General features: G+C 43.2%; 5 protein-coding genes across 5 annotated transcripts; 3 read left to right on the top strand and 2 right to left on the bottom strand.

Annotated features, from left to right (window-relative positions):
* Nucleotides 1-2,642: 2,642 nt before the first annotated feature.
* On the bottom strand, nt 2,643-4,122 carry LAJ45_09183 (uncharacterized protein; the record flags this gene model as incomplete). Its single annotated transcript, XM_046118728.1, has 5 exons — nt 2,643-3,344; nt 3,404-3,670; nt 3,725-3,854; nt 3,959-4,062; nt 4,117-4,122. 5 exons carry the CDS (start codon nt 4,120-4,122, stop codon nt 2,643-2,645), a joined length of 1,209 nt encoding a protein of 402 aa, XP_045968113.1.
* Nucleotides 4,123-6,911: 2,789 nt separating this feature from the next.
* Nucleotides 6,912-9,447, top strand: LAJ45_09182 (uncharacterized protein; the record flags this gene model as incomplete). The annotated part of the gene is made up of 4 exons (XM_046118727.1): nt 6,912-6,927; nt 6,981-7,135; nt 7,199-7,384; nt 7,438-9,447. The coding sequence occupies 4 exons, from the start codon at nt 6,912-6,914 to the stop codon at nt 9,445-9,447; spliced, it is 2,367 nt and encodes a 788-aa protein (XP_045968112.1).
* A 1,844-nt stretch (nt 9,448-11,291) lies between these two features.
* On the top strand, nt 11,292-13,134 carry LAJ45_09181 (uncharacterized protein; the record flags this gene model as incomplete). Its single annotated transcript, XM_046118726.1, has 7 exons — nt 11,292-11,300; nt 11,642-11,684; nt 11,745-11,807; nt 11,929-12,109; nt 12,176-12,323; nt 12,385-12,622; nt 12,857-13,134. 7 exons carry the CDS (start codon nt 11,292-11,294, stop codon nt 13,132-13,134), a joined length of 960 nt encoding a protein of 319 aa, XP_045968111.1.
* An 819-nt stretch (nt 13,135-13,953) lies between these two features.
* LAJ45_09180 (uncharacterized protein) lies at nt 13,954-15,420 on the bottom strand (the record flags this gene model as incomplete). The annotated part of the gene is made up of 9 exons (XM_046118725.1): nt 13,954-13,970; nt 14,032-14,077; nt 14,139-14,303; nt 14,358-14,372; nt 14,440-14,651; nt 14,719-14,979; nt 15,043-15,202; nt 15,268-15,281; nt 15,375-15,420. The coding sequence occupies 9 exons, from the start codon at nt 15,418-15,420 to the stop codon at nt 13,954-13,956; spliced, it is 936 nt and encodes a 311-aa protein (XP_045968110.1).
* Nucleotides 15,421-15,574: 154 nt separating this feature from the next.
* Nucleotides 15,575-18,097, top strand: LAJ45_09179 (uncharacterized protein; the record flags this gene model as incomplete). Its single annotated transcript, XM_046118724.1, has 16 exons — nt 15,575-15,629; nt 15,779-15,811; nt 15,898-15,994; nt 16,048-16,078; nt 16,132-16,254; nt 16,307-16,396; nt 16,459-16,575; nt 16,638-16,808; nt 16,888-17,112; nt 17,182-17,205; nt 17,258-17,332; nt 17,391-17,513; nt 17,579-17,665; nt 17,721-17,801; nt 17,850-18,010; nt 18,082-18,097. 16 exons carry the CDS (start codon nt 15,575-15,577, stop codon nt 18,095-18,097), a joined length of 1,509 nt encoding a protein of 502 aa, XP_045968109.1.
* Nucleotides 18,098-18,942: the final 845 nt, after the last annotated feature.

Genomic DNA, 18,942 nt, shown 5'->3' with positions numbered 1-18,942 from the left:
GTCAACATCAAATCGGCTGAACACCTTTTATATGATAGGCTTTACTACAAAGAACAGCAAGTATGGAATCTTGCTAGTGTCAAAAAGCTGTTTAGGATTGTAAAACTAACTAATTTAATACAGAAATTATGATATTCGGTTCACCGGGGTCTGGGGGACCCGTGTAATGCATGATAACAAACAGTTCAATCCACACATGGCTAATTAACTCTATTCAATTACTACTTGGATGCACCAAAGCCATAGACTGCTTGATGCGACCCTCTTATCTTGTTTTCGGCTGCGGCGCGGCTCATGTACTGTGCAAATTACTGGAGATACGTATGAAAAATATAATCCAAGATCAACATGTCGCAATCTAACACCACTCGTCTAGTACTCTTCCAATAATCATCGCCACGACACAGTTAGCCTGCCTAAGGACAGAAGACTATATGGGATAAAAGCGTATAGTCAACTTGAACGTTTCATTGTACGGGCTACAGCTACTAGCAAGTAGTATATACTGATGGGGGGATTTCCAATGAATGATAAGTAAAGAGCGCCACTTCACTAATGTGATTACGTGTATAGCTACATAATTACCTTAGATCCCCATGCCTATTTGAAGCACGATTGTGAAACCTGTTTCGATTGTTTAAGGGCAAATTCGGTAGTCATAACTATCGATTAGAGGTTGGGGAGAGCTTCCGTGCTTCCTAGCCCACGATTGACTTGAAACAATCCGATATATTCCCGCTGCGGACTCCTTTCCAGCTTCAGGACCTGGTGAGTTTCTTAAATAACCAAATAATCAGAGCTTAGAACATTTTCTTAATCTTCGTATTCTCTGGATTGGCCAAGTATTGAATCATATATGTATCACCGGTGAGTAGATATATACATGTAGCCGGATCATGAAATACAATGCATATCGATTAATAATATTATATGGAAGATTCCAAAGCCCGCTATCAGCCCCAACTTCTTCTGGGCCAAATAGTACTCCAGAACTCATAATATAAAGACAAATTCACTGAATGTGGAAAATATTGCTAGAGAGAAAGTGCATGTTACGTAGATCGAGTGATAATATATGATTGCAATGTGCAATCAACACTGAACTACACAATCACGGTGCACCCTTAGATGTTCCGATGACTGGGCTACATATGTACATACTTCATTCGTGACGAGGATCGAAATTCCAGCTTTTCATTTATTTCTCACCCCAACTGGAATGATCAACAATATAGCGTTTCACTTCTGGGGTACAGATTATATCTACATTCACGAGATCTAGTAGATATGTATTGGCATGCGCAGCTCTGCATACTCCTGTCTGGCCACCCCACACAACTGCATACATGCATACATAAGCTAGTATGCAATTGACCTTATCTCATGGTCTTATCAACTGCACTGTATATGGCGTGATCAAAGCCCTAGCTAGCTGCAGTAAGTCGAGCTAGAGGAGTGCTTGTGCTGGCTGCGCATTGATTCTGCGCATTGATTCTGCGCATGTAGGTACTTGGCGTACTGCGCGTGATACGATTTAGTGTACGTGTCTGTGGGGTTGCGGAGAAGGATACATGCATACATGTATCGACCGGCCAGCTTTTGATTATAACGAGGTTGGTAAAAGGCCAGAATATAAATGCAATCGATTGATCAAGGGAATAAAATACCTCACAGATCTACAAGGAATACTCCTACTTTGAGAACCCAAGTCGCACAGTTAGCCTATACCACGTTATTCGATACATGTATTTTTATAATATATATAGTACTACTCGAGCCCTCTCGCCCCCTAGGCCCTACATACTCACTACATCTCATCATACATCAACTACAGAGGGTTTACTTCTCTAGATCCGAGCTAGCCAATTAGGCGAGTACATGTAGTTTAATATTGTAATCATATGTTATATATGATGTGAGTTACATGGGTAAAGATCTAGAGATTGCAAATGAACTAAAAACGCGCCGTGATACTAAAACGGTGCCCTTAAAAACATAGTAGATCTACTACATGTAGCTACTATGTAGCTAGAATATACTAAGATAGGTGGGAGAACCATCACAGATTTCACTATTAATACCATGCATGCTGAAGACAGTGGGTCCAATTGGGCGCAGTGTGCACGTGTAGTTATCAAACATTGACGTTTTGCTGAATCCACAACCCACCTATACCAGTCCATATTTACACACAATATGTAATACTGCATGATGTAGTATCTTCTTCTCACTCACACCTTTTTCGGAAGGTATGTGTTCTACGAAAGTGAGATAATTGCAGTTAATAGCAAAAATGCGATCGCGAATTACTACCTAACATAATATCAATCATGAGAAATCACTCGCAGTAATATTACAAACCACTTCCCCGGGTACTGGAGGTTGTTTAGAACGAGTTATTCTCATTTTAAAACCGTAGTTTAATAAACGGGCGAAGTTTTGAGATAGCAAAGATTGAAACTGAACGTGAGACATCAATCGTGCTAGTTGCTAATCCTCCCTATTCTAAACCCCAGATCTAAAATAGAAATACAAATGAAAGCATTGCAAATTGCAATTGCTGAAGAGCAGAATTTTAAACAAGAACTAGAAATAACCTGGAAACCCCTAGATAAAACCTCAAAGCAACTCTAAAACAACTTTTAAGCACTCACGCTTAGCTCTGCCATCCTTCTTGTAGGTTCTTCACATTCACTGATGGCGTGATCGATCACCTCTAGCCCTTTCACTTCACCATATCCGTTATAACCTACTCCTCTCAAGTTCCACTCGATATCCCCCTTTTGTAGGTTTCCACCTCTATCGAGCGCTCTTGACCAAATTTTAGTGTCCTTCTTTATACGCCTTGTATCATCGGCGTTCATTCGGTACTTCCAAATTGACCAACCCCATTTATATTTATCCACTCCGTCGTCCTCCGCAACTTCAGCAGCGTCGGGATACATGATTTTTGCTTCCTTCCAACTCTTGCCTTGGTCTATTGATATTTCGACTTTCACCACTGGTCCACTGTCACCATCAGGGAGTGCATATCCAGCTACTTCAAGTTCTCCGTTGATGAGATTATCGAGTTTAATGACTTCGTTGCGTGCCGGATATGCAATGACAGAGTTGATTGGCATTGATTGAAGTGGCGGAACCAAGTGCCAGTACGACTTAGCTTGCGCTCGAGTTTCAATAAATGGGGGGAGAATCTTGTAGTCATGTTGCATATAGAAATTATTGCTTTCCTGGCGCTGGACTGTGATACGATCAAGCCATTTTGTCCAACGCGCACCAGGGATACCTGGCATAACTATACGAACAGGTGCACCGTGATTTATGTTGAGTGGAGAGCCATTCATCTATCGAAGAATTAGACCAATCCTACGAGAGATTATAGAGTAAAAATAGGGGTGCATACATCTAAGGCTAGCATAACCCTACTTTTGGGATCCATGCATCGCGCGAGCGATATAGAGCTACCGTAATACCTATCCTCTTGGCAATCTGTTTGCATACATGAAAACGCGACATGGGCATCACCCTCGATGGTAACCCCAGCTTTGGTGAGAACATCGGCCAGGAGCGGTCCACCCCATGTGCAGTTACATACGGCACCATCGTTCCAGTCAATCCCATCGACTTCTTTCAGCTCGGTGCGCATTGTGTGGCGACGATTTCCAGCGCACTGTTTATAAAATTAGGATTGGAAAAAGAGTGTATGAAGACACCGGGGAATTACCTGAAGAGCGGAAATCACTTCGTATTGTTTAAAATCATTTCTGAGTGAAGCAATCGAAAGCTCGAGGACATTGGAAACTGCGCCATCAAGACGAACATAGTGACTGTCGGCATTGATATGGGGAAGAGGTCTATTCAAATAAGGCGATATGAGTCAGAGAAAGAAAAAGGGAAAAAGAGAGGGGGCGGGGTTAGAGATCAAAGTGGGTTTGAGAACAAAGGCACTGATTCATACCCATGATTCCTATCGTACGCAGTGCTCGCTTTGGTGATAAATGACTTCACAAGCTCTTCGACAGGTGGCTCTCGGTTGAGAGGTTTTTCGACACTGTATTCTAACTGTATAAATGTGTTAGAGACAGTTTTGTTAAAATATTGGAATGGAAAACTTACCAGCATGGTTGGTTATTGAATAGTTATCGATAACAATTGCAAATAAAGATTCTGAATTGCGCAATTGCCAAGGTTGATTGCAAAGCTAAACAATATTAATGATGTTGAAGGTAAAAGAGAGGGTTGAAGGGGGAATTCGAAGAGTATGAAATATAAAGACAGGTTATGGGATTGCGAAGTGGATAGAATGAGTTGGCTATCAATGCTGCGAACAGGTAATGGATCATGAGTGACTCTCAGACTCGTCCTTTACTCAACCCGATCCGAATTAGTCTTAGCGCTCCGCCTTTTCTAAAGCTTCACTTTCGAGAATGCCGGGTAATGCCAGTGCTTAACCCCTTTTAGATAGTGCAAGGTTCCTTAGACTACATATAGTAAGTGTAGACGGTGCACTCAGCTTCTGAATGGTTATGCCCGATGATAACCGCAATTGACCACGCCAATTGGAACTATCAAAATGCGTCGCAACTCTGCAACTGCGGGCGCGAGATTCGACAAGCTCTTTTTCTCTCGATAGTGGCGTGCATAGGATTTCAATGGAGCTGGCCAGGTCATGGGGCCGCGCTGGGACAGTAATCGATATCCCAGTGCAGCTATATCATGATCAGAAGATATCGAGTTGAATTTAAACCTAAAGCACTGGCATGACCTAACCGGGAAACTCAGCTTACTTTACTCTAGGTACACCATGCAGTACATACATAACTTCAACACATATAAGTACTCTACTCCACTCTACTCGAGATCAGTAGCTTCATAGCGTTTCCGAACACGATCAATATTGCATGACATACAAAAAGGTGGATTTGGCGCTTTTTTGTATGGCATGCAATAGCAGTCGTGTTCGGAAACGTCATGAAATTGGTAGTAGAATAGGCGCATGTTTGTAGGTACTCTACTCTAATTTATATCTACTGCAGCTGATCTTATGTAGCTATCTATATATGGTGTATTTATATCATGTGCCTCGAGCTCGATCCAGCTCTACATGTTCCTACTCCGAGCTACTCTAGAGTAGATCATGGCCAGGAAAAAAGGGTATTTTTTTTTTTTTTTTTTAAATCATATAAATTGATTCTAGGTACAATTACTGCATGCAGGCATAGCCTATGGCATAAAGACCTATCCCCTATGCCAGTTCCCCCAGTTATAGTAGCTATGGTATGCTACCAACCACACTCCTCTTACAAGGTTGATGACTAAGGAAACCCCCACCTAAGAAAAAGCAGGAAAAAAGGGTACATAGCCAAGGTCCTTCTCATATATACATTGATCGACAGCTTCAGTACGTACCCCCCAATTAACCCCGTGAACGACTGTATTTGAATTTCTACCAACTACAAGCTAAGTACTTTAATTGAAAACCAGACCTTCCTATATATAGCCAAGCTGGTTTATCTAGAAAATTTAAATCCTAAGGAATTGTAACGAGGCCATAAGAGCTCTACCCACTTTCATGCAGATCTCCAAGGAAATCAATATGAATGCAACGTGGCAGCCCGCCACAATGTCTCAAAAGATGACGATTTCCATCTTTCAATCCAACATGAAGCTCGAGGTTGTACTCTAACCGACGGTCTGGGTGATCGACTGTACGTACATGTCTCATTGAGAAGGTTCTTTAGGCCAACTTTCGGGTATTGAACTAGTTGTCAGCACAAATATCCAGAGAACATACTCGTAGATTCATCACGTTTCCGAACACGACCAATATTGCATGACATACAAAAAGGTGGATTTGGCGCTTTTTTGTATGGCATGCAATAGCAGTCGTGTTCGGAAACGTCATGAACCTACGAGTATTTGACTCGACAAGATATATATAATTAGACGCATAGAGTAGATCCAAGATGTACTATTCAGGTACGCTGTTAAGCAAAATGTAATTATACCTCCTTTTTTAATTGAGAGTACGTATATGTCATGAATGATATCGTTAGAGCCAGTGCATACAGCACTCATAATCGTACCCTATGAAGATTTCTAGCATTGCCTCAGAGGTTTTTACTTTAACCGGTGTAATAGGCATGAGTGCGCGATTACCTATATTATGTAGCCCGTCAACAAAGTGATTTTTCGATAATCGTTATTGTGCTACTGGGATCATGGAGCCAGGTATTGGTAGTGTGTATATGCTCTTCAGACCAGGATTATTATCCTAAATGCCGTGCTAGCTAGAAAATGCATAGAGTACCTACATCCTAAAGTTAAACACATAGTGTGACGTGACAGCTACTACATGTATGTAGCTACACTTATCCGAGTTATTCCATTGTCACACATATTAATTCAGGTTAATCTGTATTTTGCCAATATGCCAACTACGTACCTACATATGTGTACCTACTTTAATTGGCCCACATATCAAGTCGCCCGCAGTTGTTACAATAATGGCTATTCGGAACATCTACCTTCGGGGGTCCGAAAGATTTACAGAAACAAAAAAAACACCCCGCCTTCAACTTGACGTAGGCACCGCATTGATCAAAGATACTCTATAAACTAAACTAACACCCGGTTTCTGCATAGCCCCCGCAATTCGCCCCCGCGGTCATCCCAGATATTCCGCCGGCAGAATTAAAGCACATAAGAAAAGGCTAAACTGCAGCACATCTAGTTGCGATGCGCAGTGGGGTAAGATGTTGAATTTGTCCGATGACCGATGGACTTGTAAGTTTTGAGGTTTAAATAAAGAGTGATTGGGAGGAGGGTCTACGTTTTTAATTGAGTACTAACTCTCGCGCTGTGTGTCTCTCAAGAATATACAACAAAATTATTGAATTGCTGTTGCAAAAATGAAGTTCCGAGATGGTGAGAAAATTAGCGTTTGAAAGTTAGGAATTATACTGATTGACCATGGACAGGTATGTGGCTCGTGAAGGAAGGTGTGAGAATCGAGTATGCCGAGGACGTTCACAAAATTACAGAAGGACCAAAGGGCGACTCTTTGAGCTTGCTATGCCCAACCAGACACATTAGGTCTCGGGGCGATACCCTCAATCTACCTACATTGAGCCTTGTATGTCTAGAAATCACCTCTTTGTTAATTATAGCAATACAACTAACAATCGTGATACACTAGGAAATCCAAGCAGAATTTGAAGATGTCATTTCCATCACTACCCAACATTGGAAGGGCGCTCAAAACCCAGGGCCTCACTATGAACTGTATCCCGAAGGAAAGCCTTCGTGTTTGGCAAAAATTTCTACCTCAGCGAATGGGACTACGCTTACCTCCGGAAACTTATCGTGTACTGTTTCTTCCAAGGTGAGAAATCCGGATACCTGTACTACCAGATGAGTTTTTAACAATTACCATAGCCTCACACATTCAATATAAGCTTCCATGATACTACTACCGGCAAAAGCGTAACCTCCCTTCTTAACCGTTCCGTCGGATTCGCGTACACTCCTGCACCATCCTCCCCCATGCAGACCGGTGACATGACAAAAATTGGACACCATATCTTCACTCAACACCAGCTTGCTGTTGGCGAGTCTATCTACGGTCTTGGAGAGCGGTTTACAGCGTTTAATAAAGTCGGGCAATCGCTCACGCTTTACAACGCCGACGGTGGAACCTCATCTGAACAGGCGTACAAGAATATCCCATTTTACATATCTTCAAACGGTTATGGGGTCTTCATTGACCACGCAGAACCGGTGGACCTCGAGATTGGGTCTGAAAGGTCCTGCAGACTGCAGGCCAGCGTTTTGGGCCAGAGATTGAAATGGTATGTCATCTACGGACCTAACCCGAAGGAGATTTTACGCAAGTACACTGCTCTCACTGGGAAGCCTGGAAAGGTCCCATCATGGAGTTTTGGGTTGTGGCTCAGCACATCCTTCACTACATCTTACGATGAGAAGACTGTAGGCAGCTTCCTAGACGGAATGAAGCAGAGGGAAATTCCGGTGCATGTGTTCCACTATGATTGCTTCTGGCTGCGCGAATTTCATTGGTGTGACTTTGAGTTCTCGAAGGAGCATTTCCCAGATCCAAAATCTATGATGTCCCGTTTGAGGAAAGAAAGACCAGGGCTAAAGTTTTGTGTGTGGATCAATCCATACCTTGGCGACGCATCTCCGGTTTTTGCAGAGGCTGCAGAGAAGGGTTACTTGCTTAAGCGCAAGAACGGGGATGTGTGGCAGTGGGATCTTTGGCAAGCTGGTATGGGGCTGGTCGACTTTACAAACCCTGCGGCCTGCGAGTGGTATGTTTCAAAGTTGGAAAGTCTTTTTGATGTCGGAATCGATTGCCTGAAAACCGATTTTGGCGAGAGAATCCCCGATAAGGATGTACAATGGTTTGACAAGAGTCTTGACCCGGCAAAGATGCACAATTACTATGCATTCATTTATAACGAGGTTGTATATAAGGCATTGCAGAAGCGGTACGGGAAAGACCAGGCTGTGTTATTTGCTAGGACCGCAACTGCCGGAACCCAACGATTCCCGCTACAGTGGGGTGGTGACTGTGAGAGTACATTCGAAGCTATGGCAGAGAGTTTGCGCGGCGGGTTGAGCTTAGGTGTCAGCGGATTTGCGTACTGGAGTGTTGATATCGGAGGCTTCGAGGGAACCCCAGATGCGAGTGTTTACAAGAGATGGGTCGCATTTGGTCTTCTATGTTCGCACTCGAGGTTACACGGAAGCAATTCATACCGTGTTCCATGGGCCATTGATGAAGAATCTACAGACGTTCTCCGCACATTTACGGATCTGAAGTGCAGGCTCATGCCATATCTTTACAGCCAGGCAATTTCTTCGACAACCTCAGGCCTCCCAGTATCACTCCGTGCCATGTTCCTCGAGTTTCCAGAAGACCCCACAGTATGGTTTCTTGACCGCCAATACATGTTGGGCGACTCACTTCTCATTGCGCCTGTCTTCACTGAATCTGGCGATGTCGACTTCTATCTTCCTGAGGGTAAGTGGACAAATTGGTTCACCGGTGAAGTCAAGTCAGGGCCAAGATGGGTCAAGGAGAATCATGGGTACCTTACATGTCCTATCTATATCCGAGAAGGATCCATCCTTGTGCTTGGGAAGGTGGGCGAGAAGAGGGTTGTGTATGATTATTTTGAGGATGTACAGGTCATGGTTGTACAGCCGATTGATGGAAGGCGCGCGAGGGCACCAGTCAAACTTGTGGATGATAAGGGCGAGGCCATGGGAGAGATCACGTTGAATGGCGGGGAATTGGTTGTGCCGGATGTTGTGAAGGATGGGTGGCAGTTGACGGTGAATGGAAAGGACCAGACAGCGAGCGTGCAGAGTGTTAAGAAAGCGGGTGGAAACTGGACCGTTTGGACTAGGTTGTGGGTGTGATTTTTTTTAGTTCGCTTTCGTTAGATTTGGAGATTTGGGGATAGTGTAAGTATCGATTATTCACAAGACAATAACAGTGACAGTTTGATATAAATTAGAATATGCAGTGGAAATCGATTCCACATATATCCGTCTCTACCCTTCCAATAATTAGCGGTCAAGGCAAGGGAATATACCAAATTGTGCTTAACCAAATCATGTACTAAAATTTTCGAGTACCTATGAACATATATATTGAAGGGGAGGGCCGAAGATATGTATATACAGTATCTGGTAATATTATTGCGAAAGTGGGTTCTCCGTGACCCGATAGTCCTATTGGCCCTTAAAAGGTTTTTTGCTGCGAGCACAGACCAACAAATCCACTCTTTTAGCTCTGACTTTTGCAATAATTCTACCGGATACTGTACGTACGATACATCTAGCGTATACAGTCAATTATTCTACTTAATCATCTTAGGCGCATAAAACTTACAGTACAATATTTGGCCACTTTAACTACATGTATACGTATGTGTATATGTAAGTCTTCTACACAGTACAATCTCGCTATAAGGATATCATCTATAAGGATATACTGCCTATAAGGATCCCCGTTGGGACGCTGGCTTTTTTTGGTGAGAAAATAAGGATATTAGAGCGTATTTGACAACTGTCGATTTCGACAATTGACAGTTCGGCTTTGACAGTTGCGGGTCGCAAAATTGACATTATACTTCACGAACTCTCAAATTATTTACTAGATCTCGATCATTATCAGTGGTGACGAGATCGAGACATAAGGCCTTTTGCGTATTGATAGAGTTCCGGTACCCTGTGCCGATACCCTCGTCAATCAAAATTGACGGTTCGGCAAACCGCTATTGCAGCCGGCGAACTGTCAATTGTCGGAATCGACAGTTGTCAAATACGCTCTATTTCACTATTAAGATACCTATTCTAAAGATTTGGAAAATATTTCTATAGACAACATTTTAAATGGAGTAGGTTAGGTTTATATGCTTCTCCAAGGCTCGCTCTTCCATTCTTTGCTCATCCATCCCACCCAGCAGAGATTGCATTTCACCACCCTGAGTTACCTCCACCTTTTCAGACCCCATGTTTTCATGGACACTTAGTATGAACCCATTCTAACTCCCGCCTACCTTCACCCGTTTTGGAGCGAAACAGGAGCCCAATAGACCCTACGTGATTTACAGAAGCTCAAGCTCTAATAACAAAAACAAAGCTCAAATTAGATAAGAGAAGACAGAAGAGGCGAGACTGTAGACTACAAGAAACTACATGTAGCTACTTCCGACACGGTTGCTTTTGGTGACCTGAGGTCACCCCGTAGTTACACAACCGCCTAGCCTGCGCCACACCGTCCATCTGTGTCCACCATCCGAAGGTCACGAACTATCACTCACCTCTCCTAGTGACGTAAGGATACAGTATCTGGTAAAATTATTGCGAAAGTGGGTTCTCCGTGACCCGATAGTCCTATTGGCCCTTAAAAGGTTTTTTGCTGCGAGCACAGACTAACAAATCTACTCTTTTAGCTCTGACTTTTGCAATAATTCTACCGGATACTGTATATAAGGATATATCTCGATTTCGCTATGTCACATTTCCATATCCTTATAGCGAGATTGTACTGTAATCCTTTTTGTATATTGTGCGCCGTGTTGAAGAAATACATGTAATCAGAGAAACACCTTGGTTCTATAAATTCTGACATGATAAAAATATATTGAAAAATCACAGAATCGCACTCGCCACAAATTTACTATACGTATCCTTACGTAATTACCCTATGTGTAATCCCAGCGAGAAGTCTTTCGCCAGCAAGAAGCTTCCACCAGATGTCAAATGTGCGCGAATTTTTCACTGAGTGAAGGGTCAAGGGGAAAAAAAAATCCATGTAAGAATTTTCGATCACCACAAGAGAAAGGAAGGTGTTTCCCGGAACAAACACATTCCTGGCTGCACAGTCAAAAGCAAAGCACACAAAAGATCGTTTCCTATGTTTGTTGACTGGCTGCCTTGTACTGCATGTAGTTAGAACGAGAGTACATATGTAGAATTTAAATATAGAGGATGTTTCGCCTACGTCAAAAAAAAAAAAATTTCCATCCCTCCAAGTCTTGGCAGCTTTTTACCCCACCACGACGACACTCTCTCCAATTCTCCGTAATCTCACCACAGACAAAAGCACTCCTGCTCTACGGAAATTCTCGCGCCTGATCGCAATCTTGGTAAATATATGCTCTAACAACAAATTTGCTCCTTCGACGTTCTACTGACAGGCAAACCAGGTTCTCTTCATAAAAAACCCTATTCCGAAAAGATGAGTGAAATCGTACACGCAACTATCAAGGGTTAGTCTATTTTACCTAGTTATCCCTAAAATTGGCCTTTCAAGAGATCTAAAGCGCCTCTCGACGAATTGAGTGAAAACTAAAAGGTCAACGAATATGACTGGCTGACATGTATTGGTAGATGGCTGGTTCCGCGAGATCTCGGACATGTGGCCCGGCCAGGCGATGACTTTGAAGGTCAACAAGGTCCTGCACCACGAGAAATCTCAATACCAGGACGTCTTGATCTTTGAGAGCAGTGACTATGGTAATGTTTTGGTCCTGGACAACGTCATTCAGTGCACCGAGCGTGACGAGTTCGCGTAAGTTTCCTTGACGCATGAGTTTGCGAAAATGCGAAATCTTAGATTATTCACGAAATGTCACAGCTACCAAGAGATGATCACTCACTTGGCCATGAACTCCCACCTCAACCCCAAGAAAGTTCTTGTCATCGGTGGTGGCGACGGGGGTGTCCTCCGTGAGGTTGTCAAGCACGAATGTGTTGAGGAGGCTATCCTCTGCGACATTGACGAGGTAACTATCCAATATCGAGTTGGTTTAGATCAAAGCTGCGGTTTTAACCCTGGGGCTATAGGCTGTCATTCGTCTCTCCAAGCAGTACCTTCCCCACATGGCCGAGGGATTCAAGCACCCTAAGAGCAAGGTCCACGTCGGTGATGGCTTCAAGTTTCTCGAAGACTACAAGAACGAATTCGACGTCATTATCACCGACTCCTCCGACCCAGAAGGTCCCGCTGAGTCTTTGTTCCAAAAGCCCTATTTTGAGCTTTTGTTTGGTGCTTTGAAGGAGGGTGGTGTTATCACCACACAAGGTTGTCGGTTTCCCCTTTTGCTTTCTTTACGCTTAACTTCAAGAAAACTGGGGGCTATCTTTATGACGTGGGGAGACAGTCCGCTTACTATTTTTCACCCTGTGCTGCAGAGACTGATACATCTCCTACTCCTCTCTATTCTTTTTGTTCTTCTCGCCCTCAGCTTGATACAAGACACCCCCTCCCTCACTGGTCGGCAAATTCATGTGACTAACCAGTTTCACTGCCCTACAGCCGAGAACCAATGGCTTCACTTGAAGCTTATCACCGAACTTAAGAAGTCTTGCCGCGAGGTCTTCCCCGTTGTCGAGTACGCCTACACCACTATCCCAACATACCCCTCTGGGCAGATTGGTTTCATGGTTTGTACCAAAGATGCCACCAGGAACGTTAAGAAGCCGGTCAGGACCCAGACCGATGAGGAGGAGCAGAAGCTCTTCAGGTACTATAACAAGCACATTCACGAGGCCAGCTTTGTTTTGCCTACTTTTGCTGCCCTTGCCTTGAAATAGGCCCTATAGGATAAAAAGTAGTTTTTCAATAGATACTTTCTGTTTGCGTAAAAGCGTACGTGTATTCATCTTTTAACGCATTCCCTCTGTAAATTTCTTAAAATACCAAACCCCTTCGACATCCGAGACTTAATACTCGCGCATTAATCAAAAGGTCGGGTTTTGTGTGTGGATCTGGCTGTGACTTCTGACCTTTTAATTAACGAGCGAGTATACCTCAAAGAAAATCATTTGTGCAAGTCATGATTGAGGAAAGTGTTGTAATCACCTCTGAAAACTGAGTGATAATTCATGATGCAATATTATTGGCTCAGTATGAGGGTTCTAGAATGAATTTAGTTTATTAAAACCCTCTTAAGTCTCGTATCTAAGTCGCATTACTATAACTTTACATTCAAAAGGGAGAAACAAATGTCTTCACATGCACAGTTAATTCCCTGCAGCCTAAGCTCGACTATACCTACATGTAGGTACCTAGGCCTGAATTATCAACTACATGTAATCAAGCTCGACTATACCGACCTAACCCAAAAGCTAGAGGTTAGTGTGTGAATCTAGGTGCAACTAGGTTCCAATCCCCGAAAAACTTTTTGATATTATTTGCGTGTTTACTGGGGTAAATTTGCCAAGACAATAATTGGGATCCAGGGTAACTCTTTGGTTTACACTTTTAAATATTGAATCCAATTACTTTTCCCATGCTTAACAGCCCCAAAATAGCTAAAGAGAACGAGATATGGAAAAGGAAATGCCAGGGGACCCCAATAACGACCGTCTTTCAATTGTCTGAAGAATTGACAACACTTCCGAGAAACACAGTCATAACAGCAGCATACCTGGGATCCGAGTTAGCTTCAATTGAATAGATTTCTACAAAGGATAGGATATATATCGTACGCGGCGGTAGCGCCAAATATCTCTCCGTTTGAAGCACGAGTTGAAGCTACAGCCGCAGAGAAGGTAAGGGTAGAAATCACAATTGTGAACATTTGCCATCGAAAGACCTTTACAAAACATAGGATGACAATTGGAACGAGGAGTGTTGCTGCAGCTGTGATAGTAACAACGACTCGCACCACAATCTTGAGAAATCCTGCAATTTTTAAAACTCCATCGTCGGGAATATAGTACACGTTTGGATCAGAATTTAAATGATTTCGAGGGTCGCTCTGTTTCAACTAGTCAGAGAAAACCATGTATTCTTGGTATTTGGATGAGATTACATCTGAGGTAAGATACTATTACGACAAAAAATCGTGAGTATGGTCTATCAAAGGTCCTAAACGATCTGGTTTTAAAGCTCACTTTCTTTGCTAAGAAACCCGCTAGTTTTAGCTGTGTCCCTCGCTCGAGAAGATCTTCCCTAAGGGTAATAACATCTGATCGATCTTCTAGAAATCGCTGTTCTTCCGCCTCCAAAGGCTGTGAATCATCAATCCACTGGCTTAACTGTTCGATGTTCTTTGCACTCGCAGCTGGAAAACCGAATATTTTGCTGCAGTTGAACAGTGCTTTGTCTATCTCGTATGCGTAGGACGGTTAAATTTTCGTCGTAATCGAATGCTAACATTGGAGAAGAAATACCATAGTCTTTTAGGGCTATATCGATCTCCGCCATTATTTCCTTTCGTTCTGCATTATTGTCAAATCTCCTACTCGAAAGATTGACCTGATCATCCTCCTTCAAATCTAGTACATATAGCCTTCTCTCTAATTCTGCTAGATGGTCTTGTTTATAGAGGAGACTGCGTATTCGTATTTTACCGAATCTTCGGAACATTGCAAGACTAGGGTCGCTATTCATCGTTGCGGATAGGTTGGGATAACCGCGAGGGTATCGAAAAACTTTGTACGGTTAATTTGGTAAGTTATTTTAGGTATATACTACTAACATAGCGTTTATCTTACGAGGTTCAGTTTCAGGCGATTGAATACTGATCTGAGAATCATTTCTGCTGTTTTGCGCGCTTTGCCGAGGCGAGGCGATGGAAGGTGTTGTTGGTGTTGGTTGGGGGGTGGGTTGGATTGTGGGGTTAGTGCTCGTAGACATCACGAAGCAGATAGAGATCTAATGAGATAGTTCCAGAAACCGTTACACGCTGGGATGGCTGGTGTATGTATGCACCCTCATACAGAAGGCACAAGGACTATGCCGTAAAGTATCAGCCGGCACTTGATGTTGATATAAGGGTGGTTACACAAGGGTTTGAACAGGTGGAACCACAACATGCTTGTAATACCTGCTCTACATGTACTCACACAGAATGTCTGGCAAATTAGAGCCATTGGAGATCCCGCGCGACCTGACTGTAAGCCTACATGTACATCTGCTATTGATGGACCGTTTACGGGATGAAGCGAAAAGCCACACAGGACCGGCCATGCCAAAAAAAAATCAAGGGAATCTCGATTGAGTCACAGGGACTAATATGGTCCTTGGATGGTTTCAATTCTGCAGCAATTTCTGCTTTGCAAGGTCTTGTGTGTTGAGAGAAGTATGTTGTCGCCCGGAATAGTTTAGTGGGGATGTCAATCAAAAGCTCTCAAGCCTTTTATCCTGTCTCTGCTCAGCCCTCCTAAATTTACCACTGCCAATGGTGAGTGCTTCTTCGGCACTTAACCAATGAAAGCTTGTGCAACGCAGAATCAAAAGATGTCAGCGCGAGGCTGAAATTTGGTACGTGGAATTGGCCCTGTGTCTCATGAATCCGTCCCCAAGATCCGGGGAAATCATACTTATATCCACGTTTTCCGTTTCCCTAGAACTTGATACTAAGGCGGTAACTTCAGCGAGCTTTTCAACTCGGTCAGGCTGTTTGGGTCGGGTAAATTTTGACCAGTCAGCAAACATCAGCAAACCGTACTGGTGGGGGTGGAAATGGTGGAAATGGGTTACGTCGGGGAAACTTTTAGGCATAACATCAACCCCTATTTTGACGGTGCTGTAAGTTACATTGGTACCTATCTCGTGCTGTGATATTATTACTGACAAGATAGGAAAATGGATATTTCTGCATGCCCGTTGCTGAGATGTCTGTCCGGGGTCTGAACTATCCCACCGATGTACCTAATGTGTTTTTCGGGAACGAGCATGCAAATAATATGCCTCTTGCAATGCCCGTAAGATACCCGTAATCGCCGTTTTTATTGACAGTGTATTTATTTCTAAAAGCAAGAAGAAGATTTTAGGGCTATGGATCGAGACTTTCCTAAGGTAGTTGAAGTACAGAAGGCAAACCCAATTTCAAGAGATAGTAATACTGTACGGGTCCCTGGTACGTTTCCACCCCACCCCTTGAATAATAGACTAAGTTGTTGCGATAGCCGCCTAAAAGTTACCACCATTCAGATATAGTCGACTCTCCGAGTTGGAAAAAGGGCGGCAGGGCCCCGCCGAAACGCATAGCTTCTTTGACCCCAGGATCACCGGATAGCTCTAAGGTATTGCCGTCCAGTATGTATCGATCCGGACATTATGGTTAACTGTAATACTTTTGATGTAGCCTTTAGGACCTATTAGTTATGAAGAAAAAAAACTTCCGTGGCCGACTGACCTCGAAAGCGCATACATGCCTGTCGGACCAGACATATCCCTCCTAGACGATTATTACCTGCCGAACGAACGGTTCCCTTTCCTCGGCCCGGACTATAGCTATGAAGAAGATTTATTCTCTGTTAGTGAGCGGAGCTCTAATGGATGGCGATTTAATTTGAACCTTGGCTAACTGAAATTTTGTTACGAATTATGCTTAGCCAACTGAGCCCGAGCAAGCAGAAAATCCATACGCATCCCAACTACCCCTTGGGCCCCAGCTGAATCGAACAACCCAGGTTTATGTCCCTTACAGACCTACTTTACCTCTAAGTCCCCAGGAGGAGTCTGAAAGACCATACTCATACAACAACATTGTAAACCCTTACCGGGGAAATAGTTGGTACGCTGCAGACAGGCAAGATTTTGATCAAGGAAAAATCACTGTATGAGCATCTGCCACTCTGAATTTGGATTTGCAATCTGGGCTAACTGAAAATAAAATAAAAAATTAGCCCATGTCTCCAGGATCAAGCCAAGTAAGGTTCCAGATAGTCACCAGTTAAAACATTGATTGCTAAATTATGATAGAAATCCGGGGATGAAACTAGCTGCCGGCCTGTTCTGAGGAAACCGGTCCCAAAAAGCCCAGGAAGTAATTCTCGAGTGGGTTGCCTTAGATTGACCATGGAGTTTTGAGTGTTTAACTAATATTTTGATATAGTCACAAACCATGGACAGCTCTATTAGCTATGGATACTTTGACCGAGAACAGATTCCCCCTGTCCCTCCTATTCCTCAGCAGATCGCTTATGTCGATGCGATGAGTCCTGAAAGGAGAGTTCAAGTAGAGTACCTTTGATTTGCTTGCCTCCATTGAGACATATAACTAACACAAGCTTTACGGTTTAGCCGATATCTCTGCGCACAGCAAGCTTGTACTCTCCTCCAATAACTCCACCCATATCTTCATCCGCGGTTCCTCCGCCCATACCTCCTGTAAGTCTATATCTATATAGCTATTTCAAGTTCTTTGGTTACTAAATAAAGACAGAAACACAACATTAGCCCAGTGGAGAGGCATGACACATTAGGATCTGAGCTCAAGAATCAGGAACAACCCATTAGGGCTCTTGTAGGTCCTCCCTATGATTTGTTTTAAATCGCAACTAATAGATACTAGTCACTGGACTCGAGGAGCTATCAAAGACCGAATATGCCGGCACCGGTAGAAAGGCCTTCCTCATTTACTCCGGCTACAGGACTGGCAAAGCCACCAGTACCGATCGCAGCTCCGAAACGAAAGAGGTGGTGGAAAAGGCTGTTTTCTCGCAGTCACAAAAGGTGCGGCCAGCTAACTCTTGCGACTGACTTTATCATATAATATAGGACCTACATGTACTAACTGAAATTAGTATTGTAATTAGCTAAAACATGCAGGGCATGGTATAAATATTTCGTGGAAAGGGAGGTATTTCTAGAGTTATATAACATTGCATAATTCTTTTCTATGTTATTTCATATTTGTTTATTTGGCCCTGTTCAAAAGGCCAGGCGTTGGGAAAGGAATCGAAAAAAAATATCGGGTTTGTTTTAATTGCATATAGCTATATACATCTTTTGAGCCGCAAAATAAGTCATAGCACTGCGGAATTATGTTCGAGTGATAAAACATGACTTTAGTAGAGTAGGGAATTTAAGTGCCCTGCATATTCCAAACAGGCAAAAAGCTTGTACTTGGTGACATGCCAAGATGGCGGTAGAATAACTATTTGCCGTATGTGTATTGTTTCCCGACCCAAGCAAGCATCCCTACAGGTCCGAATAAAGCTATCCCCCAATATATAAGTACCTAGGTCTTACGATTATTGGTTCGTTGGTTTAGGCTTCCCGCTGTTGCCATATTATCAACCCCCGTTTTATCTATGCACGTGATACTGTTCGTACATAAATACGCGTCAAGCCATGTCAAGATGTTTTGTAAACACCGTCAAAAGAGAGAACTTGGAGGTGCTATGTACAGCGACAGGTAATAAGTGATGGAACGCCCTGAGAGTACAAACACCAAATGTTGGTGGCGTTTTACCAAAAACAGGTATTGCTCTGTTCCATCACTTATTACCTACCGCTGTACATGTAGCTATTTCCGATATAGCTATACCGTCGTATCTATAAATCCATCATTCTTCGAGTACTATCCGAGTCTAAGTAGCCGCAGTGTCTGAGCCAACCATTGACAGAGTTCAACAATGTCGATCACCTCCTTCTGGGTAGAG

This window comes from Morchella importuna (assembly GCF_003444635.1).
Source record: "Morchella importuna strain M04M26 chromosome Unknown Morimp01GS034, whole genome shotgun sequence".
NCBI lineage: Eukaryota > Fungi > Ascomycota > Pezizomycetes > Pezizales > Morchellaceae > Morchella > Morchella importuna.
This window is presented reverse-complemented; position numbering and strand designations above follow the sequence as displayed.